We start from the raw sequence: 24,334 nt of genomic DNA, 5'->3' as shown, positions 1-24,334 counted from the left end.
GTGCCAGGGGCTTGCTGATGTCTGTAGTAGGGGAGCCCCTGTTCTGATTGTCTTCATAAACTCTGTTGAGGCAGGTCCCTGCTCTTGTGGAAACTCATACACCATACACTTTGTGTTTATTTATGTAGCAAGTGGTAGTATTTGTTTCTGTCTAACCAGAGAAGGTCAACAATAGGAAGACAAGTTAATTAATAAAGCTTATTCACTGAACTGTGCTGTCAGTAGAATGGGCATCATAGATGCATCATGTCAACAGGAACGCAAACACCACAAATTCATAGTGCCTTGTTCAACATAACATGCCATTTTTCAAATACAAGAATCAAAACCGTTTTGAAAGAAACATTATTTTTGACCTTCTAAGCATACAGAATAACCAGTATCCCTTTTAAATGAAATCAAGGCTGAAATTTTGCATTGAGGTTCTAAATGTCCGAAAATAAATATTCTTGTCGTAAAATTAGAAATCAGTTTGGCAACCCTGGATTTGCAACTTAGGTGAGGGAGAGGTAAGATTGGAAATGGAGGTATGGCTAGGTCTGTGAAATACATAGTTCAATGTCAACCCCACTCTATTAGCTATGAACATCTTACCCAGTCTCCTATTCTTACAAGATCAGCCCTTTGCAACTGTGCAGAGTCTAGTTGATGTTAAGGTGTCTACACATTTGCAGGGATCTGTCTGCATGTATGAACTTGAAGGATCAGAACCACAGAAGGTTGTTGGAATTTGATGACGTTGCTGCCTAATTCAGGTTCCAGTACTGCAGTGCACGTTCTTTCCCGTAATACCCCTTTCATAAGGTTTGTTCTCCACATGATGAGAAATATAATATGATCTAGCTCTTCAAAGCAGAACAAGTATCATTGTCCCTATTTTACATGGGTGAAAGTGAGGCACAGAATAGCAAAGTGATTTTCCCCAAAGCCACACGACAGTTCAGTGGCAGTGCCAGGCAGAGTTACTGTGCCATGTTCACTGGCACAGGGAGTAACTTACCTTGCCCTATGAAGGAACAGATATATACATGTTTTTGCAGTCCATGATTTCTGCCTCCCCCAAATATTTCATTTTTCAGCTGTTCATCTGATTTTTTTGAAGGAGTATAATTATAAGTTTCACAGCATCCCAAGTGAACATCAGCACTCAGTGCATTCCCAAATGTCTGTTGTATGCGTAGCAGCCATTTTTAGCTGCAGCACCACCCACTTGGCGGTGTGTTTAAAAGCCCACTGGGGAAGGACGGCCTGTGTTGAAGAGAGTTTGGAAGAATTAAACCTTTAAGGGATTTCATACTTGCTGAACTTGTTCCCCCTGAAAAAGGAAGTTTTTGTTTGTATCTGTACCAGGTTTCTGTAATGATCTTTGTTGATTGATCTCGTTGAGATTTGCAGGGCATCCCAGGGCTCTTACATTCATTTACATTTGTCTATTTATACATTCATACACAGATGTTACAAAACAGTCGCTGATCACACTGGAGCTTCTTTCAATGTCAGTTGCATTTTATTTTAATGAAGGCTGGGATGTGCTTGGTTTGATGAACTACAGTAATGTCTTTTGGGGCAGATGTGAGATCAGTGAATATACTCCATTTCATTTGGAGGGTTGGGAAATGAGGAACTTTTACTTTAATTGTTTTTTTTTCCCCCAGTGGTAGTATCTACTGCAGAGTATAACATGCCCTCTCATGTATACTGTACCATATATAGCAAAAGCTAATGTACAGTAATTGAACTGGGAAAAGATTTTTAGTGATTACTGTAGTAGAGTCAGTAAAATTAGGTCCAATTTGCAGAAATACACTGTGAATGTTTCTAACTAGAATATATAGCCTAAAGCACTGTAGGGTGAGTGGATCTCATTGGATACATACATGAAATTCCTGCTGTATTTTATTTTAAAGAGCTAAAGGGCAAGTGAGTGAAACAAAGCTTGAGATCACATACTTTTGGCCTATGAAGATTTGGGAGTGCATTTGTAAATGTTGTATAGTGCAGGAAAAAGAGGGTAGTGGTAGTCACCTTAAAGGACATCTGAAGAGGTCGGGGACTTCATTTCTGCAGCCATATATAGACACGTGTCAGGTGGGGGAGATTTTCAAAGGCATAAAGGACAGTGAGGAACCTAACTGCTATTTTTATTATTTATTAATATTAATAATAGCAATGTCAATGGGAGTTGAGTTCTTTGCTCCGTTTGGCTCTTTTGAAAGTGCCAGCCAGAAAGCATCAAGTCACCTGCTTTGGGGGATGCTGGTCTGAAGGCTTTAGGTATATGATTAGGATTAGGATTCAGGAGATTTAGTTCCCACATTGGCTTGCTGTGTGGTCTTGAACAACCCACTTAATATCTATAACTCACATTTCCCCAGTTGTAAAATAGGGATAATGATAGTTACCTATATGTTTTGAGGATTAATGGTGGTAAAGTGCTATACAATTACAAAGTACTATTAAGGCCAATCGGTGGTGGAAACAGAGCTCCTAGCACTGTGGTCAGTTCTCTAGACAGCCTGGGCTTGAGTTACTTCCTCCTTTGGCAACTCTTTGAAATTTCACAAGTACAAATTTCATGCAAATATGGCTCTCTTTTCTGTAAACATTTTCTGGGAAAAATTCTATTTAGTAGAAAATGTTGCAAAATAGCTCCAATGTTGTAATCTTGATAACTGGCAAATTTCATTGGGGGGGGCTCATAACAAATATATCCCTTCTGCTCTAGTTACAGAACTAACATGCCTGAGTTTTTCTCTTTTTGTTTTTTCAGGACATCCAGGCTGAGATTGATGCCCACAATGACATCTTCAAGAGCATTGATGGAAACAGACAGAAAATGGTAAAAGCCTTGGGAAACTCTGAGGAAGCGGCACTGCTTCAGCACCGACTTGATGACATGAACCAGCGCTGGAATGACCTGAAAGCAAAGTCAGCTGGCATCAGGTTAGTAACAGAAGCATCAAAGTATGAATGGGACAATGTCTCACTTTCATTACTATTCTAAAATATTGCTGTACTGTAAAAGAGAGAATTCAATTCTCTTTTTTAAAAGACTTTTGGGCTCAGATATAAGAACTCTGGGCACTTGCTAACCATGGAGGTTTAACTACTTAAGTAACTCTCTTTAGTGGTGTACAAACTGGCAGGTTACAACTGCACCTGCTATTAAGGTCTGCTGAAAGTGGGCCCAGTTCTCCTCTCTGTGTTGCAAATCAGAAGCTCTCTGTCAGTTACATCTGGTGTGAGGAGAATCTATATTTTTAACTGAAGTTAGTACTTTTATAGGGTTCATATCCTGGATATGTGGATTTGTATTTTTGTGTGTGAGTTGTGGAAGATCTTTGCAGATTATGGTTTATGAAAAATTGTTTAAAAGTGAGTAGATAGGCAAAAGGAGTGTTTGTTTATTTTATTTTGAACCTAATAACGAAAAAAACACTGCCTTTTCAAATATTCAGAGTCATAGATTCCAAGGCCAGAAGGGACCATTGTGGTCATGTAGTCGGACCTCCTATATAATATAGGCCATAGAACTTCCCCACAATAATTCCCAAAGTATATCTTTTAGAACGTCCAATCCAGTGTTGTACAATAGTCTCCATTAAAGTCTTTAAAATATTGTTTGTAAGAAGATAATATCTTATAGTTGTTGTAGGGAGTAAACTGAATCCCATATTAAAGTTAATTAGTTGCAAATGCCTTTACAGCAGTTTTAATAGCTGTTACTTTGCTATTGATTAAAGCAAACTATACTGTGTTCTATTCCAGTAACGTTAAGTATCCGTATTAATTCTCCAAAGGCCAGAAAATTCAATCAAGACTTGAATTTTGGCACAACAGTTTAAATTATAAACTAAGGGTAGAAATGACTGAGTCATTTAATTTTAGACTCCACTTAACCATATCGCTGAACTGCTGCACAGACAAGCCCAAGGGGCAGCCTCTGCTCAGCCCACAACCAGAATAGCATATTTTGAAATTTGAGGGCTCCAGCAGAGTTTGGAAGGGAGCTTGCAGAGACTGACCTGCTCTATGATTAGTTGAGGCAAGTCTCTTTAAACTTGGACTTCCGTGAGCTTCACTCACCAAATAAATTAATAAAACCAAAAGAGGGAGATTAAAAGATGTTCGTATGTTACAGTTTAATCAACAGCTGAAGAGTTCCTGCAATAACAGCTGAGTTACTTGACCTTTACTGGGGATTAATGATCATTTGGGAGAAAATTAATGGTCCAAATTGCCCTCGAGCTTTTTACCCCAGTCAGTCATTAATTCCCAGACAAGAGGCTATGCACAAAACTGTTATTGCTATTAAAAAGGAAGGTTTGTGGAAATACTCTTTTTTGATATAAAACTATTTTTAATTTCTATGTATACATGGAACATGCTGTCCACAGAACATCATTAATGTTAGCAGTTGTGGGTGTGATTATTGTTGACATCCACTGTGCTGATGAACAGTGTGTCGCTCTGAATATGAACTACAACTAAAAAACAGTCTGGGAAGAGTTTGCTGACAAACTGGAGTAACAGTTTAATCTTTTCTGATATCCATTGAAACTGAAATGTTTGTGATTCTGCCCATTCAGCCCCATGCTTCTCTTATAGTTCTATTGTCTAAATCCAGGAATAAAATAATAATGAAAAAATCTGAGAGACAGAAATGATAAATATTGTTAGCGTGAAGATTGTGTTTCTCTAATTGTTTGCCTTTAATGCTTCTGTTTTCTTGTTGTGCCTGGATTGAGAGGTGAACTATAAGTGAAATGTAGGTTAGGTCTGGGAAGAACCATAAATCATATTTTATAGGCTAGTATTGATGTTTGAAAAGTCTGATTTTGCTGTGATTTTTGTGTTCAGTTTTTGGATTAGGATTATTCTATTTCTTTTACAGAATAAAATTTCCAATCATGCGCAGTTTCATATCTGGGCTTTAGTCCTTGCTGAAATAAGCACTCCGAGTATAATTCACCCTATGCAAATGGCTAGCACAAGACCTCATGCACCACTTAAATCCAATTTAAACCCTTAACATCAAGCTGAAGTGAGATTCAAATGGTACATCAAGCCTAGTGCTAGCCCTGTTTACAGGAGTCGATTTTATCCAGAATGATTAGTTTCCTTGCTTGTTGCCATGCGTAAAGGTGCTATAGTTTGAAAAGGCTGCCAGCATTTAGAGATGTACTTTCAGATACAATCCAAAATCTACTTCAAAATTTACATTCTGGCAATTGTGTCTTCACCTACAATCTCAGATACCTGGATTTGCATCTCTCTTCTTGCTAATACCAGAGGAATTTTAGAGTTGACCACACCTATTTCACTTTCACTCCGGATTCTCTGCCGTCTACAACACAAATGGCAGCAGCTCAGCATTTTCCTGTCTTGTACATTAGAGGCCTGTCTTTTAAAGCAAAATTTTGGGGCATCAGTGATTGGTGTTTTTTCCCCTTCTGGCCTTTTCATGTAGGGGACAAAAGGTTTTTTGTGGGGTGAGAGGAGGAAGTGTGGGAGAGGAAGAATGATTCCCTGAATGAGACCACCCACTGAACTTCTTTCCTCCATTTGTTTCATTGTCCCCTAGTGTGATGGAGTTATCAAAACAGCTCAAGCCAAAAGGCCAAGAGGTGGTCCAGCTGTGAGGAGAACCTCTCAGGGTCCATAGAAAGGGAGTTCTGTCACAGTTGCGCTCAGCCTGCAGTCTCGCTCTGCCAGGTGAAGGGACTCTGTGTCTGGCTTGCTTTTTGGAGCCTCTGCCTTCCTCCCTTCCAGCCAAGAATCCGATAGGGACATCTCCAGACAGGATATCCACCTAGTTCAATGCTTGGGATCCAGCAGGGACATCCTTCCTCACCAACATGTGATGCTTTTGGAATAAATCCCTCAGTGACTGCGGCCCCTACCCCCAAATCCCTTGACCCAGTCCGCTTCAAATGGCCTCCTTAGGGAAGTTCTCTTGTATGAATGCAGTGTCCAGGGGCACAGAGAGTCAAAGCTTTCCTTGCAGAGTAAGTTCCCAAAGAAAGCACTATCTAGGGTGGGAACAGTCTCCAAACAGGGACAAAAATCTTTTCTCCATGAGGCACAAAAGAAAAGCAAAAAGTCCCCAAAACTCAAGATGCCTTCCAGACCCACATAGTTTCCCCCTAGTTCTAGCTCTTCCCCTACTGGATGCCTGTGTCTCAAATACAGATGAGGTTACAAAATGGATTCACTGAACCTTGTGACTGAAACCCAAACCTGACACTGTTTCCCCCCCCCCCCCCATTTCTGCTTAGCACATACCCTGAACAGAATTCCATCAAAAGCCTATTGGTTCCTTTGTAGATTTGAGCAGGTGTCCACTCATCTGTGGCAGTTATATATCACACTTCTATAAGGAATAATATTGAAAATAAAAGCAGGAATGTTGGGTTAAAATAAACAATGATACTCACATTAAGTGTGCATTTCTTTTATATCTCTTTATATCTCTGAGATACTTCCTCATTTTCATTACTAAGCAGAAGGTACTTTTGTATTACTTAACTGGCTTTTTCTGAGCATCAGGATTCCACCAGACTTTGAAACCATATGCTGGTAATGTTCTGCTACTGTCATTAATCTAGCACACAAGTGGACACTCATTAATGGTAAATTATAGTGAATTTAATCTAGTATTGTATACCACAAAATTCACATTAATACCAAATGAGTTCATTTATGATTAATGTTATTGCAGAGAATGTTAAATTAACAGTGAACCACTGTTAAAGTTTCCTTTAATTATCTGACTAGTGATATATTTTTTCCTCTCAAAGTTCCAATTCATTTTGCATATGGGAAGTCTGCTAAATCACTGGAACAGAATTGTAAAACCTCAGGCAATACCAGCTTTTAGAGGTGAGAACAACTTAGATGGATAGTGGGGTTGTTTTTTTTTTTAAATCTAATTGTTGGTTGTCCTAAAAATCTCCACAAATGTCTCATTTCAGTACACGTAAATCAATTGGGGTTAGAGATATTTCTTTTATTTATAAAAAGGCCAGTCTGTTGGTTCAACAGCAAAGCAGTGAACTCAAAGCATGGTGGTCTTTCCTAAAAGGTGCAAAAGAGAGCAATAACACATGCAGTAGAAAGCATAATACAATTTCCATCTACTGTAAGGAGGGGCTGGTGCAATGCAGTGATTAAGGGGAAGGCAGAGTGTTGAGAATCCTGGAGTTCCCTGAATTTATTACTTTTAAGAGGGACTTATGGTCAAAAAGTCAGTTTAAATTAAAATATGTAAATACAAACTGTGCACATGAATCTCTTCATATTGCTTTGAAACAGTCACCTCTAGGGTGAAATGTTTTGAGTAGATACAGTTGAAGTTTGTAGGCAAGTGCAGTATCTTGATATAAGGGGACATAATCTTTATTAGATTTAAAACAGTGGACACTGAAAATGTATCATTTGGCACTGATTTTGCATGTGGTTTACTGGATGGCAGTGGATGCTTATTTATGAGATTATCTTGGGTTAGCAGTCCTGGGGTCTCAGACCTTTCTGCTGAAACTAGGGTTTTGCCATTCAACTGAAGTCCCTTGTTTTCCCTCTCTACCTTAAAGTGGGTTCAGGCCTTAATAGGTTCAAGTGTGCCATTTACCTGTCTGTTGGCTTTCTCCCTTTTGAATTAGAAGATTCTGTGGAGCAAGGCACTATGTGGATCCCAATGTCATGCTCTGTACCCAGTTGCAGTACCTCATTCACAAGTCAGTGTGGGCCCGCAGCAAGCTGGCTGTATGTTCAGTCTCAGCATATAGACAGCTGGCTTGAATTCAGCATTAACAGAGGAATGGTGGGGAAGCTGGGAGCTTAGGAGCACCAATTTAGGAAATCACCTGCTTAAGTGCATCTCTGCTAGGAAAACATTTAAGTACTTCCTAAAAACAAAGTAGGTGCTTAAGTGTTTTCATGGATCAGGGTGAAGGGAGAACAGATTCCTCTCCCTAAATCCTCCTAGCTCAACCTTTATGGAGACACCTTCCCTCTACAAATTAATCTTGCTTCCATCTAATCCCAAGTGCTTCCCAATTCATCCACCTCGTATCCCTCGCTTCAGAACCACACCCCTCCTAAGTATCACAACCCCACCAAAATGATCCTCTTGAAGTAGACCTTCCAGCATATTTCATATGCACCTCCAAGTACTGCCAGATTAGTAACTGTTAGTATTGGGCATTCATTGGAACTGCTATTTAAGATGACAGCACAGAAGAAGGCAGGTGAAATAGTGTAGCTTTGAAAGAGTTAAGGTTTGAGTAACAGCTAACATGGATTTAAAAAATTGAAATAGCAGGTATTTAAAAAAAAAAAAAAGGCAGAAACCAAATATATATAATACTGCTTGTTGATAACAGAAAAGCAGAGACCATGGAGCTAGCAGCAAGTTAAATTGAAAAGGATTTAGTTCTGCTCTGTAACCTGGCTGACATGTGGCAAGTGAAATTATTGTTTACAAGTGTAAGTAATTATATGTTGGGTTCAAAATTAATTGACAAAAGCACAGAATGACCGGAATTAAAGTGGAGCAGCGGGATGTCACTACAATTGTCTAGACAATGTAGGGAAGCCAGCTAGAGAATAGAAAATACTAGGTATATTTGTGATACAGTAGAAAGTCAGTGGTATGAGATTACACAACTGCCTGTTAGTCAGGGCATGCTTTAATTGCATTACTGCACAATACTGCAGTAACTAATCACTGACAGACTTAATGTAGTAAATAACCTGCGCCACCACTGTGTTTTCAGTAGGGCTGTCGATTAATTGCAATTAACTCACGTGATTAACTAAAAAAAAATTAATCGTGATAAATTGCGGTTTTAATCGCACTGTTAAACAATAGAATACCAATTGATATTTATTAAATATTTTGGATGCTTTTCTACATTTTCAAATATATTGATTTAGGTTACAGCACAGAATACAAAGTGTTCAGTGCCCAATTCATATTATTTTTATTACAAATATTTGCACTGTAAAAATTATAAAAGAAATAGTATTTTTCAATTCACCTCATACAAGTACCGTAGTGCAATCTCTTTATCATGAAACCGCAACTTACAAATGTAGCTTTTTTGGGGCATCTAACTGCACTTAAAAAGAAAACAATGTAAAACTTTAGAGCCTACATGTCCACTCAGTCCTACTTCTTGTTTAGTCACTCGCTAAGAGAAATAAGTTTGTTTACATTTATGGGAGATAACGCTGCCTGCTTCTTATTTACAATGTCATCTGAAAGTGAGAACAGACATTCACATGGCACTTTTGTAGCCGGCATCACAAGGTATTTACGTGCCAGATATGCTAAGCATTTGTATGCTGCTTCATGCTTTAGCCACCATTCTAGAGGACATGCTTTTATGCTGATGACGCTTGTTAAAAAAATGTGTTAATTAAACTTGTGACTGAACTCCTTGGGGGAGTATTTTACCCACTTTCTGCCATATATTTCATATTATAGCAGTCTCAGATGATGACTCAGCGTGTTCATTTTAAGAACACTTTCACTGCAGATTTGAAGGTACCAATGTGAGATTTCTAAAAATAGCTACAGCACTTGACCCAAGGTTTAAGAATCTGAAATGCCTTCCAAAATCTGAGGGAGATGGGGTGTGGAGCATGCTTTCAGAAGTCTTAAAAGAGCAACACTCCAATGCAGAAACTACAGAACCTGAACCACCAAAAAAGAAAATCAACCTTCTGCCGGTGGCATCTAACTCAGGTGATGAAAGTGAACATGCATCGGTCTGCGCTGCTTTGGATCTTTATCGCGCAGAACCCATCATCAGCATGGACGCATGTCCTCTGGAATGAAGGTTGAAGCATGAGGGGACATATCAATCTTTAGTGCATCTGGCATGTAAATATCTTGCAACGCCGGCTACAACAGTGCTATGTGAACACCTGTTCTCACTTTCAGGTGACGTAAACAAGAAGCGGGCAGAATTATCTCGTGCAAATGTAAACAAACTTGTTTGTGTGAGTAATTGGCTGAACAAGAAGTAAGTCTGAGTGGACTTGTAGGCTCTAAAGTTTTACATTGTTTTATTTTTGAATGCAGTTATTTTTTGTACATAATTCTACATTTGTAAGTTCAACTTTCATTATAAAGAGATTGCACTACAGTACTTGTATTAAGTGACTTGAAAAATACTATTTTTATTTTTACAGTGCAAGTATTTATAATTAAAAATAAATATAAAGTGAGCACTGTACACTTTGTATTCTGTGTTGTAATTGAAATCAGTATATTTGAAAATGTAGAAAACATCCAAAAATATTTAAATAAATGGTATTCTATTATTGTTTAACAGCATGATTAATCACGATTAATTTTTTTAAATCGCTTGACAGCCCTAGTTTTCAGCCATTCAGAATTAATCCCTTAGTTCTGATAATTGCTGGTGTGCATCATTTCTTTCAGCCTTGGAGATTCGTGCTCCTGGCCTCAAAGATTTAAGTTTGCCTCAAAAGTCCAGAAATAGTGTATTTCAGTGCAAAGATTAGATGTATGTAATTTGTACACTACAAGTTCAGATTCATAACAGAGAGTGGGGATTTTCTTTCATTCCTCTCAAATATGCACTCTGCATTGTTTGAGACAGGTTCACACATCAGACAGACATTCATCCACATTCTGTTGTCTCAGACTAATTTGCTTTTGCAGTGCAAAATTATTTGAAGTGGTGACTTTTAGTGCACATTTGAGCAGTTATTTTGCATTTAGGTGTTAGGGAAGTGTTCCTGTTCTAACAGGGACAAGTTTCTTCAAATAAAATGTAGTAGATTTTGAATGTAGGGCAAGCCTCTGAGTAGGACACTGTTTTATCTTTTTGCAGGGCCCACTTGGAGGCAAGTGCAGAAAAATGGAACAGACTGCTGACATCACTGGAGGAGCTAATCAAATGGCTGAATGTGAAAGATGAAGAGCTGAAAAAGCGGATGCCCATTGGAGGGGATGTTCCAACTTTACAGCAACAGTATGACCACTGTAAAGTGAGTTGGCTGTATTTAGCAAATAAGTATATTAAAATAAAGGAGAATAATAAATAAGCAGAAATAGATTTGAATTTCCCCTAATGATAAATCTTGAGAAGTGTACCTTTTTTAATCATGGCCACATTTTCTTACCAGATCAGAGTAATTTAGAAACTCTATTTAAAATTACATCAGAATGGTTTCTGATTTATATATTTTTACTGAAGAAAAATTTGGTCCATTTCCTGGTGTTCTTCACCTTCTAACAGGTAAGTCTATCATTCTGTGAGCGGAACTGATCAAGACCCTATAAAAATAAGAGCTAAGCAAGAACTATAAAACAATGTTGATTCTAAATTTAGTAGAATTATCTTAAGGGTTCTCCACATACTGTTAAATGGCCATTATTGTTTTTTTCTGGTTAGTGGATTGTTTTGTTTACAAAGACTCAGAATTGCTTACAAGCACACAAACAAAACTAGTTAGGCCTCACATTTTGTCATCTAGCTCTTCTAACTGTGTTGTTTAGTGAATCCTAAAATATCTTGGTGTACATTAAAATATAGACAAACAAAAGCCCCCAAGTAAGGTAAATATACTTATTAAACCAAATGTATCCTGGTAGTGAGCATTATAACTTTAATCATAATGTATATAACTTGTCACATTGAGTAGTTCTGCACAATAACACACTGGTTTCTTTTCTATGACTGTTTAGTGGGGATGTTAATATTTTTCACATTCAATTTTTTGATCAATAGAAAGATGCTCTGCCTTAGTTTTTTTTCAGGGGCTTTGAGTTGCTAAGTCCTAATAGGAAAACTTAAAAAAATCTGCTTTGGTACCATATATTTCTCTTCATTCATTCATTTTTAATAAGGATATTTCCATAAATACAGGATCTTTGTTTCATAACCATTCATCTTCTCTCCCCCAACCACCTGGCCAAAAAAAGAAATAGAAATAAAATAATCATACTCTGTTGCAGACATAACTTCTCTGAATACTTTATGGTGATCAAACAGAGGGTTTTTTAAGCAGGGCTTTGGAGCGGAGCCTGGAGCTGGAGCACGGACCAGTAGGTTTTTGCCCGAAGCTGGAGCAGAGCTGGAGCGGAGCAATTCAAAAATTTGATTGCTCCAAATCCCTGTTTTTAAGATCAGATAGGCAATAAAAGACTGGAGCAGATAAATAAGTCGGGAACAATTGCGCCACCCCCCCCCCCCCCCCAAAAAAAGCTTACGTAATGTAGGGAACTTTTTCCATAAATCCGGATTTCCGTAAGTTGGGTTTGTGTAACCTGGGGAGCGTCTGTATTTTAAAGTCTCTGTCAAACAGGTGTTAATTGGTCTTCAAATGAACTTCAGCACATACTGTATGCTAGTGCTACATAGAAAGCAAACCTTTAATATGACATTTAAAGATCTTAAGTGCTTTACAAAAATAGGTGTTATACCCAAAGATAGGAAAACTGAGGAACAAAGAAGTTAAGTGATTCATCCCAGGTACTAGTGAGATAGTGGCAACATGAAGGAGAAAACATCAAGACTCCATATTCCTTATCCTCTGCTTAAGGAGTAACTCTTTCACATTATGGGAGAGGGTGAAGCTAGGTTTAGACTATGGAGCAAACCAAGTACATCTGTATAGAGATGGGGTTTTGGAGCTTCCTTACAGATTATTACACGATTGTTCATTTTCCAGAATTTAAATTATCATTTAAAATGACAACAAACCCCCACTGTGGTCCAAATACCATTTTTAAATGCAGATGTGCGGCTTCTGAGGGCATGTCTAGATGTACAGTTAGTATATGGCAAGATTTGGTGTAAACCTGCAGTGCTCCAGCAAGCCGTGCACTAACTGTCCATGTGCGTACCCTGTTGCCATGCACTGTCTAGGTGGACACAGCTGCTGTGCAGTAAAAGTTCCCTAGTATACTGTGTTAAATAGGAGTCCCAGGCACAGATATACATGTAGAATTTGACCCTGTCAGCTGAAATATAATGTCCAAGAACAATGTCTGGTTTTAGATTTGATTCTGAACATTTTATCACACCACCCAACAAAATGAAATGAACAGATTTCTTGTGTGTGTATGTATGATGTGTATATGTATAAATAAATAATTTTGAGTTGTAGGTTGAACCACAATTTTCTAACATTTATCTTAGCTGGAATGAAGAGATCCTTTACTTACCATCCTCTCTTCTCATCCCACATGTATGTCATTGCACCTACCCAAGTGTTAACTATTTGGATATGATGTTTCATCTTCCTCTGTAGCATTGTCGATTGGTTACTGCCAGAGGGAGAAACCTAGACGAGACGCACCAAGTGATTTGATCCTCTATGGCAACACTTACGTTCCTATATTTAATAGGCACTGTATATTACTTCACTTGATATGTAGTTTATCAGTATTACATCAAACAGAGCAATTGCTGTCTTTTCTATGAAAATTGAAAAAGGTCTTTTTGCTGATTCTCTTCCTCCAATATATTTGAATTGTCCCTACTTAGGATGTGGAATGAAGAGAATCCCTTTTGATCAACTCTAAAAGGCTTATGCAGGTGGTATTTCTCCTTTCTTCCTCAAGTAGTGTCCCTACGGGTCCACTTCAGGTGCACTTCAGTACTACACACAGGGATGCAACATCTCTGGTAGCAGTGCCCTCATGGGCTGCACATGTGAGCAGCGACTGCATAGCGCTGGGCAGTCAAACTGCCCTCAGCTCCTTCTCAATTGCCCTTGATGTGGGATGGAATCTCTAGCAGAGCCCTTGATGGGAGAGTCTTTACTTCCTTTAGCAATGTTAGTGTTTCTGTTAAAGGTTTATAGTTGATAGTTGTTTCCGTTTCTTACATTTTCCTGCTCCGCCTTTTAATTTTTTTTTCCTCTCTGTTACTCCTTAGGCTAGGATAATATATTTTTTTTCTTCATCACATGAGGTTATGCCTGGATCCCCCGGGTTTAAGAGGTGCTAATCCTGCCCTGAGGCCATCTCTGTAAGCAACAGGCATTCACGGTGCATTCGTTGCTTGGGAGAGGGGCATATACCACAGAAGTGCACCGACTGCCTCAACTTAAAGATTTGGACCCAAAAGAACCAGGAGCTGAAATTAAAAATTTTAATGCTGGCGAGTGCACTGCGGTCAGACTCAGACTGTGGCCCCAATATCTCTCCTTCACAGGGGTCACTGCCGGCACTGTCATCTGCTGCTCCACACTCGACATGCACTGTAAAAAGAAAAGCCACAGACTCTCATAAAGATGGCAGGAAATGGACCTTGAGCTCGCCTATCAAGGAGCCATCCCAGGAAATAAGATCCCCCCCAGAAGGTCGGTAGCCGCAACATCTTCCATAGTGTGACTCAGCTCTAGTGACCGCCTGGGGACTTCCGGTACAGTCACTACTGATAAGTCCAAGAACCCTAAGAGTGCAGGACCCTGGAAGACAGTACTATCAAAGACAGGCCCAAAGCTGCATAGTTGGCACTGGCTGCTCCGACTAAACATGTGGCACCAAGTGCTTTGGCACGATGAAGCCATTGATGCCACCTACTGGTGAATTGGGAGAATGCAGACTAAGTTTGGCACCGTCTGCATTGTCCTCACCAATGCCTAGATCAGGGGTGGCCAAACTTACTGTGCCTCCAAGCCACATACAACAGTCTTCAGAAGTTCGAGAGCCTGGTGTGCCTGCTGGGGCTCGGGGCTTCAGCCCTGCAAGATGCGTCTGCTGGGGCCCTGAGCCACAGCAAGCACCTCCCATGGGGCTGAAGCCCTGAGACCGCCCCTTCCCACAGGCAGAAGACCTAGCCCCCCACAGCCCTGCTGTAGGGCAAAAGCCCAGAACTCCTCCTGCCCCAGTCTGGTAGATGGAGAATGGGGGGGCTGCGCGAGCCGCACTTTAACTGTAAAAGAGCCACAGTTTGGCCATCCCTGGACTAGACCGTCCACGGCACCAGTGCAAGCACAATCCATGGTACCGATGCTGCTGCTGTCAATACCACGAGAATTCCGTTCCTGAGAGACCCGATTGTCTCTGGAACCCCAGAGTTGCCACTCCTCCTTACCGAGCTGCCAGCGGTACACATCTCTCCCCCCGGAGAGGCAACTGGTATCGCACTGATCTCCTTCACCATCTAGGCCCTCCTCCCCCTTCTCCAGTGGGGAGGAAGAGGAGGGTGAAGAGGCTTACACCATGCACTCCCCCCACCTCCCCAGGGGACTGCACAACACGAACCTTATATGTGTCCTCAGTATCGGGAAACCAGAACCAACCCAGGATCTTGGTACAGGCACCCTGTGGATGCCACCCTACATGCCTATCCCTCCACACTGGCCCTATTGGGACACTTGTGCTATGTACAGGCAACACTTTCACAAACCACCCATTAATCAGAGGGATCGACACCGGCACTCTCCATATTCATCTTTATCCAGGCCTCCCAAACCTGAGTAGAACCTTTAGAGGAGCATGAGGAAAAACTGCATGAAGAAGTTACACCACCATCCAACATCTCTTCATCCTCGCCAGAAGGGGCAATTATGCCACCACCTCCAACATCTGGTGGTGATTTTAAACTCTTTCAAGAACCGTTTAGTAGAATAGCAGACTCTTTCCAAATCCCGCTGGAGGAAGTGCAAGAATTACAGCACAAGCTGCTGGATATATTACAGACTTCCACGTCAACTAAAATCGCACTCCCGGTCAATGAGGCCTTATTGGACTCAGCCAAGGTGAACTGGCAGACCCCAGCATTGATACCTCCTTTGTGTAAGCAAGTGGACAAGAAGTACTATGTCCCCAGCATAGACAGATCTCAACATAGTCATCCACACCTTACCCATCTACCTCAAATCAGTTTGAAAATTTGGTTGAGGCCCCAAGATGCCTCCCCCGGACCATGTGCTGCAACCATTGAAAATACTCCATTAGTTTGATAACCATATGACCCACTTCTACCCAATGTGGCAGAAGATCACCTCTGACCAAGTGGGTGTTGGAGATCATCAGCAATGGGTACTCGATTCTGTTCCTCTCCCTCCTGCCTACCCACCTCCCCTCCTGCTCCGTCTTCCCATGAGCACCATCTGCGAGACTAAATAAATCGCCATCTATGGTTGGGTGCCGTAGAACCAGTCCCATTTTGACACAGAGGGAAAGGATTTTATTCCAAACACTTCATAATGCAAAAGAAAAATGGCAGGTGGAGATTGATCCTAGATTTGAGAAACCTCAACAAGTTTGTGAAACAACCACGGTTCAGGATGGTCATGTTATCAACAATAATCCCAGCAGTGGAACGGGGGACTGGTTCTCGGCCCTCAACCTCCAAGGCGCATATTTCCCCATCACCATGCACCCTTCTCATAGGAGATTCCTAAAATTTGTCCTGGGGTCGGAACATTATCAGTACAAAGTGCTACTCTTTAGCCTTTCCATAGCACCTGAGTGTTCTCTAAGCTTTTAATAGTGGCAGCAGCACACCTCTTTAAACAGGGAATTATAATATTCCCATACCTAGACAATTGTCTAATCAAAGCTCCCTCTCGAGCCAACGCGCTTGAAGACATATGAAGAACAATGGACCTTTTCACAAGACTAGGCCTTGAAATAAACACATTAAAATCAACATTGACACCAGTACAACAACTGGGCGTCAATGGACATGTTCGTACAACGTTACATAATCACCCAGAACTCGGCGTTGGATACTATACTAGGAGGAACCATCCTATGCTCTTTAACAAATCCAACTCTGAAGCCCCAGCCTATCAACTCGGGGTTTTGTCCTACAGTCACCTGAAGCGGAGCACCCATAGGGACACTACTGAATGAAGAAGAAAAAGTTACTCGCCCTGTGCAGTAACTGATGTTCCCACCTCTTACACCAAATGTCTGCCTTTGTAAATGAACACCAAGGGATTCCATTTTATCACTAATCCTCAAGCCCTAATGTTGGGATCACTTGCCTTCCAGTTAAGGATGACATGATGGGTCTCCTTTTAGATTCCATCAGTGCCAATCCTTAATTGGCTAGAGGGTTCTCAGTGCAGAGGTGTGTGGCATGCTTTCCCCTTTCTCTGGGGCTAAGTATCTTTCCACAGTACCACTTTCAGCCCTCTCCCGACTTACAGAGCAAAACACCCAGGATTTGAACCTTGTTCTTCCAGATGCCAGGTATTTGATATTTATATTCTCTGACATATGTTCAGTGATTGGTTCTGCTTATTGTGATGTAGTGAGGGTCATGGGCATTTAGTTTAGAATTATGCTTTAGTTGTCACCATGAATATTGTAAATGTACAATTAGAGTAAATATTTGTTTATTTAGAAATCTTTAAATGAAACCATTCAACTAGATTTCCCCATATTTATTGATGTGTGTGCATGCATGCTCCAGAACAATTGATTTCCTTCAGCTCCTCTTTTGATTTTCTTTTCTCTTTGGTGAAACAAGCCAATCAAATTTCGCTAAATCTGACCGAGAGAATTTATTTTTCAAAGATACTCCCTTCATGCCACTTGTAAGCACTGGGAACCCTCACATTATTTTTGACCCCCTACCTCTCAGATTGTTAAATCTTCTAAACATTTCACATATCTGCAAGATTTACTTTTAATACTACTACATTTACTTTTAGTACTACTAAAATCCACACCTTTAGTAGTCATCCACACCTTACCCAGACTTGCGTCTGATGAAGTGGGCATTCACCCACAAAAGCTTATGCTCCAATACTTCTGTTAGTCTTAAAGGTGCCACAGGACCCTCTGTAACCTCATGGTTGTTGTTCCATACCCTGCTATTTGCAATGCTCTCCTTGCTGGTCTTCCAAAAGTCTCTCTTCAGCAACTGCAGATCAGCCCAATATCATACAGCAGTCTAGTTTTTGCTTTGCCTTATTTTCATGTGCTACCTCTCTTTTCACTTCATTAGCTTCTTCTGTTGAGGTTGTTGATTTGAAATTGTCATTCTAGCATTAATGCCATCGTCCAAACTGGTCAGTATTTCCTCCCGTTTTTTATTCCCACTTCTCCCTGCCTTCCTGTTTGTTTCTTTCATTCATATTCACTCAGCCAGTTTACCACAACTCATTCTGACACTGCCATTTAAAAATACCAGGAAGTTAGAGGGAGTTTTGCCAATTAATTTAATGGGGACAGGATTTCATCCCAGACATTTAGCTCTTTGTAAAGATCATCTTCTCTCACTTCATTTTAATAAGTCCTGAATCTTTTCCTCATTTTAGTGTTGCTACTTCTAATGATTTGATACCCCTCTTCCTCCTTGTAAACCTAATATTTTGTTCTCATTCCAAAATGCCTGTTGTTGATTTGTTTGTTCCTGTTTAATGCAATTTGCTTTATTGCTCTCTCCTTCTGTTAGCATTCCCCAGTGCTCAGGTTCAAGGGCACTATATATACGTACAATATAATGTAATTTTAAATGTTTGTTTGCTTGATTTATTTGTGTGCTACTGAGAAGTGTTAGGGTGGGAGGAAAGAAACTGATTGCAAATTAATTATAAAATTGGCTTTTTATTTTGATAACAGTGATCATGTTAATTTTTCTGAAGAAGGTTTACATTCAAAGAGATTACATACTGGTATCACCAGGAGTAAGGGCTGCAAAATCAAGACCAAATTACTTGAATGAACAGTAACCTTTTACAAGTGTAGTAATGTGTTGCCCCAGTGTCCAGAAGTTCATTTTGCTTCTTTCAGAATAGCCCCATTTTGCTTCTTTCAGAATAGCTTCTTTCAGAATTCACCAGGTGCATATTCCCAAAAATACTTTAAATTCTTTTATACTAAAGAAATATGTATTAGTAATTTGAGAGGAATTCAAAGTAAAAACAAATGAGCAGTATAAAATATACCTAGGACAAAGATTACATTCAGCCTCACATACTATTGAAAACTCAGATGTAACTTAACTCTTCTCTTAGGGGGTTATTTGCTGTGCCAGAAAGAAGTGTCGGAATGAAGGCAACTCCCTTTTTAATCCCTATTTTACTACTCCATATTTCCATATTTCTCATTAATGCCAATCTGTTTCAAGTCTGATTTCTCTTTCACTCTCTTCGCTCTTTCCCAGGCTTCCTTGTAACAGTTCATTTTAGGTTTTCAAAGAGTTATATGATAATAGCACTTTTGTATAAAAATTCTGATAAATTACAATGATCACATCAGAAGATGCTCCTAGTTCCTGATGTAAGCTCCATCTATGGCCTGGGACAAATCACTGTACTTTTCTGCATCAATTTCCCAATCTATAAAAGGAGGTTAATACTTATCAGTCTCATAAGGCTGTCTTGTGGAATAGCTACTTAATTTGTGCAAAGAGCTTTGAAGATGGAGTACTTTATAAATTATAAATTTTTGATTACACCTATATATGTAGCTGAACAAAGGTCTAGCTAGTGCTGAACAAAACATTTTTATTCACAGAAATGATAAAATCTTGTCTTATTCAAGTTCAAACTGGATGGGGGAAAAACCAGTAAATGTTTCATTAAAACCACACACTAAGATTTTCTGCAATTTTTTCTTCTTCTTTTGGATACACCAAACTTTTTTCAGACTGCTTTCAGCATATTTCTTGTTCAAATTGGTTTTTGGAAGTGGGTCATATGGTGAAAGTTGTAAGCGATTTTTTTTCCTGAGTTCCTGATTGGTTGGTTGAGCCATTCCCAGATGATCAAGAATGATAGCTCAGCCCACCAAAAACTTTGCAGCTAATTTCTCACAGGGAGGTTGCAGTTCCATTTGAGCTTTCTTAACCAGCAGGAAAAAAATTGGAGAAAATGTTCTTCTAATCCTAGCTCCTGTGTCCTTCTGACTGGCAGCCAATGGGCTACTGTGTTTAGCAGTTTATGTAATTTCTTTTGGAGCTGTCTTATTTTGCAGTGTTTTTACAAAGGGAAATTTATAGAATTCAGTGGTATTGGAGTTCTTGAACCATCGGACTGAGGCCTATAATTATAATGCATCATTCCTAGACAGAGATTGAGTGTTCTCCTAGGCGTGAATTGCTACCTTCCTGAATGCCTTCAATTATTCTCTACAAATGCTTTATTACTTTGTGTTTGCTCTGTGTCAAATGTCACCAAATGTGCCCTATAGTATTAAGAGGGTTAGACTCAGAATCCGTTTCAGTGTCTTTATTCACAAAGAGACCCAAGATGCAGCATTATCAAGGTAAGGGGGAGCCATAGCAAAACACAGGAGCTAAGGGGAAGCACAGCACTGGCAGTTCTTTAGTCAGGCAGTTGTACTGTGGGGAGCTGTTTCCCAGGAAGTGTTAGAGCCAGGCTTACGCAGGCTAAAGGGTGCTGCAATTCAAAAAAGACAATGCTGTAGAAGCTGCTCATAGAGAACATTCCCTGTCAGTTCCTACATATAATGAGGATGCTGAAATGATGGCCATGAGTGAGGCTTATGGCTAAGTGTGGGGGAACAGAAAATCAGGAAGGTCAGCAGACTGATGGAGAAGGGCAACAACATCTTTGATTTGGAGAAAGAACTACAATCTGATCCCTTAGCCTGTGGTCGCTATAGAGTAAAGTCCTGTTCCTCACTACAGCACATGCTAAGTAGCTTTTAAAAATCAGGAGGAAAAATGGCCTCTTCACTAGTCAGTCAGCATTCCCAAGCATTCTGAGAGCTGCTTAAGAGACTCTTACAGCATTAGTGTTTCTGAATGTTGGCTGGTGAGAAAGTAACAACATATTCAGAAGAAAGTGCAATTTTTTTTAGTTTTAACTGAGGTGAAGCCTAAACTTTTTTTGTGCTGTGGTTAGAAAGGGGAGGAAGGGGCTTTGTGCGGATATTTTGGTCAGGGAGAAGGAAAGGGAGTGTCTGGTAACCCCTATTCTACTCTACTATTGTGAGAGTGGAGTGGACCCGTCTGATATAAAAAGCTTAGAACCACTGTTCATTGGGAACTACTTGAATTGATTTGTGTGTTACTTGTAATGATTTAAGTTTATATTTTTCCTCTTAATATTCATTATTTTCCTCTTTCATTAACAATTTCTCCAAAAGGATGGTGTAAAAATAAGTGTCACAAAGAATAAAATTTTAAATTTAGGATTTCAGTGAAGTGTATTTTTAACTTTAAAAGGAAAATTTGCCTTTGACTGTTCCCAAAAAAGCAGTTTCATATGATAAGTGTGGAAAATTGCTTGGGTTTAGTACTTAAAATAATACACCACTGGGACAGAAACAAGCATGCTGTTAACAGTGCGAAGTACAATAGCTTGTTTTGCAATGCTGAGAGCAATAGCTATAATCATCCCTTATTCATAGGCATCTCAGCAGAAAAATCCTTTCAATACAATAAAAAGAAAGACTTCAGGAAAATTGTCCTTTAAATATTTACCTGTTGCCATAGACATTTGTCTAAAATTTCTTTTCTCAGGGTCCAGTATCCATTTTATTTGTATCCAGGGCTCCATTATTAAGCTGATCTATTTGAACCCACTGAATAAAACCTGTTTTGGAGAGTCTTCATTGTCAGAATGCCCTTTTTGCTGTTTTAGGCCATTATTACCCTGGAGGAAAATGTATGTGACTGAAGACCAGTTTACAGTGCAGAAATAGCATATTAAAAAATGTCACATCTGTCCCAGAACCCTGTGAACACAGTATGAGCATTACCTCCCTCTCAGCTCCTTATCTCCCGTCCCAAACACCACAGCGCACACACCTTGTCTTCTCTAGAAAATGAGGTTATGCCAAACCCTTGCCTTGGCTCACTCCAAATATCTGCTTCGTGCACTCCTACTTTCTAACTGCGGAGTGTCTCTAGCGGAAATCCCATGAACAGTCTGACTTTCCTCCACTGCAAATTTGTTCTTTCTTCAGTTCTGCCATCTCCCTAGATTCTGCTTCCAACTTAATTGAATCCCGTTCCTGCAATTTCAGCTTCCTTTTTGCTATCTTTTACTCACCGCTCAAAACCTCTCTTCCTCCTGCCTCCACATCCCACTCTGTAGATATCTTCCAAAAAAAAAAAAAAAAAATATCATGACCTCTTCCCTCAGCTTGCCTTTCCCTCCCCCTCCTCTTTCTGCCCTATCATAGATGCAGAAGTTTCTCATCTGCTCTTGTCTTAAAACCCCTTGCACTTGCTCCAGTGACCCCATCCCATCCCTTGATCTCCCTTCTGTCCATTCTCATTCCCTTCCTTACTCTTCTCCTTAACATCTCAGTCTCCTAAGTATCTTTCCTCAACAATGCAAACATACTTTGTTCTCTCCCATTTTTAAAAAAACCTGACCTTTGCCTTTCCAAATACCAGCCTTTCTCTCTTTCATCTCTAAGATCGTTGAACACCCTGTCTGCAATCTGTCTGGAGTTTCTCTTCCCCAATTGCATCCATGTAAGTTAATGCTCTATCTGTTCACGAGAGGGAAAGGTCCCATAGAGTATGAGGAGGAGAGTGTGGAAAGCTTGGAAGATTACCAATTTGAGCATGAGCTGACAGCCAGATAATCACAAGGACATGGCAAAGAGACAGACAAAGGTTTTAGTTTGGACAGAAGGAGACAGGTCTGGAGTAGAGAGGTAGATCTGTGAGTCACCCACATGCAGATAGTAATGGAATTTGAGTTTGCAGATGACATTACCCCGAGAAAAGTGTCAAGGGAAAAGAGAGGGGGAGCAAGGACAGAGCTCTGAGGAATTCGCAGAAAACTGGAGGTGGGATGAGGCAGACTCTCCAAAGGATTAGATATTAGAGGGGTAGAAGGAGACCCAGGAGAAAACAGAATCATGGAAGCCAAGGGAGGACAAGATTTCAAGGAAAGCATGGTTGAATGTGTCAAAGACAGCTGACAGGTCAAGGGGGATGAGGGTGGAATAGTGGTTCTGAACTGTTGGATAAGAAGAGGCAGTAGAGACTTTGGCGAGTGCAGTTTCAATGGATGTAAGGCATGGAAACCATACATTACTACCTGGATACCTGAGTTTAATTCTTTTGATATTTTTGGTGGAATTTATGTGGAAGTAAGGAAAGAATTATTTATTCTAAACTTGTCCAATGTAAGATTGTATCAATAAATTGATTCCATAAGGTTCATAGCATTGTGGTTAACAAATTTACTTTTCTAAATAAACGTATATGATTTAAATAGGGAAATAAACCATTCAGTAGGGATTCAAATAACAAGATTGTTTTATAAAATTAATTAACCTCGAATAGGATTATACATTGCTAAAATTATGACTTCTTGGAAACCTATAGATACTAATATGAAGAAATAGTTCTCCTATATTCTTAAAAAATAGAGGAATATAGAGCTGACTCATCATTTTACATGATTGAAGGAGGTTTCCAAAAGAACAAAGTTAGACCTTTTGATTTATGAAAGCGCTATGTTACTACTTCACAAATAGTAGTGAAAAAGTAACTATGCTCACATACTGATCTGTTACATATTTAGCTGTAAATTGGATTTCCTACACAACCAAGAGCTTTGGACATTGAATTAAATCCTCATAGTTAACAGTAAATTCTCTTTAAGTCAATAGAATGGATCAGTGGGAATGTCATATTAGCATTAGAGAGCGAGAATACCAAATGACATGGTTTAAAGGAAGTTATTAGAAAGAATAATCATTTTTCAGATATCAGTTCTTTTCTCATTTTTGTTCTTTTCCTTCAAAATGTCTAGTTCATATTTTATACATAGATCCCTGATCCACATCCAATCAGTGATCTACAAACATGGTCCTCAGATTTGCAGGCCTCTAGATATAAAATTTCAATCTGCATCCATCTGTGATCTGCAAACATGGTCTGCCAATATTTGCAGATATAAAGCGGATATCCACAGATTTGCAAGGCTCTATTCATACACTTTATACTCGTTCACCTGGGTATTAATCAGGCAGTTTTTTAATTAGTATGTTTCCTCCTTTTTCTTGGTATCCCTTATTTTTTGAGCAATGAGCTGTTCTCAAAGATAGACTGGAAGATTACAGCTAAGCCCTCAAAAGCATAGAAGATCCAGATTCCAGCTATTAAACAATATCATCACTTGACAGGTGTAATAGTGGTAATATTCTCATGTTCTGAAGGAGAGGGAAGATGAGAAAAACTGATCCGCCAAAGTGATAGTTTTAGGGATCAAATAATACATGTTCTAGGGCTTGATCCTGCATGCTCTATGCTCTTAACAGCCAACTAAGAAGTGGAATTTGAGCTACATTTTTTTCTGCTTCAGTAAATAAAGAGTGCACTTTAAGTCAGGAATAGAAATCTGTTATTACTGAAAAGCTATAATTTAATACTGTATCTATTTTATT

The 24,334-nt window shown here is 39.6% G+C and overlaps 1 protein-coding gene across 1 annotated transcript in view; it reads left to right on the top strand.

Moving 5' to 3' along the window:
* UTRN (utrophin) overlaps positions 1 to 24,334 on the top strand; it is a 513,556-nt gene that overhangs the window by 310,485 nt on the left and 178,737 nt on the right. The window contains exons 53-54 of the mRNA XM_026649537.2: positions 2,771 to 2,943; positions 10,869 to 11,025. Coding sequence (XP_026505322.1) covers positions 2,771 to 2,943; positions 10,869 to 11,025 — 330 coding nt within the window. The remainder of the gene's footprint in view (positions 1 to 2,770; positions 2,944 to 10,868; positions 11,026 to 24,334) is intronic.

The sequence above is a fragment of the Terrapene carolina genome, unplaced genomic scaffold, assembly GCF_002925995.2.
Source record: "Terrapene carolina triunguis isolate 2854851 unplaced genomic scaffold, T_m_triunguis-2.0 Scaffold85, whole genome shotgun sequence".
NCBI lineage: Eukaryota > Metazoa > Chordata > Testudines > Emydidae > Terrapene > Terrapene triunguis.
Note: the sequence above shows the minus strand (reverse complement) of the source record. Positions and strands in the feature narration are given on the sequence as shown.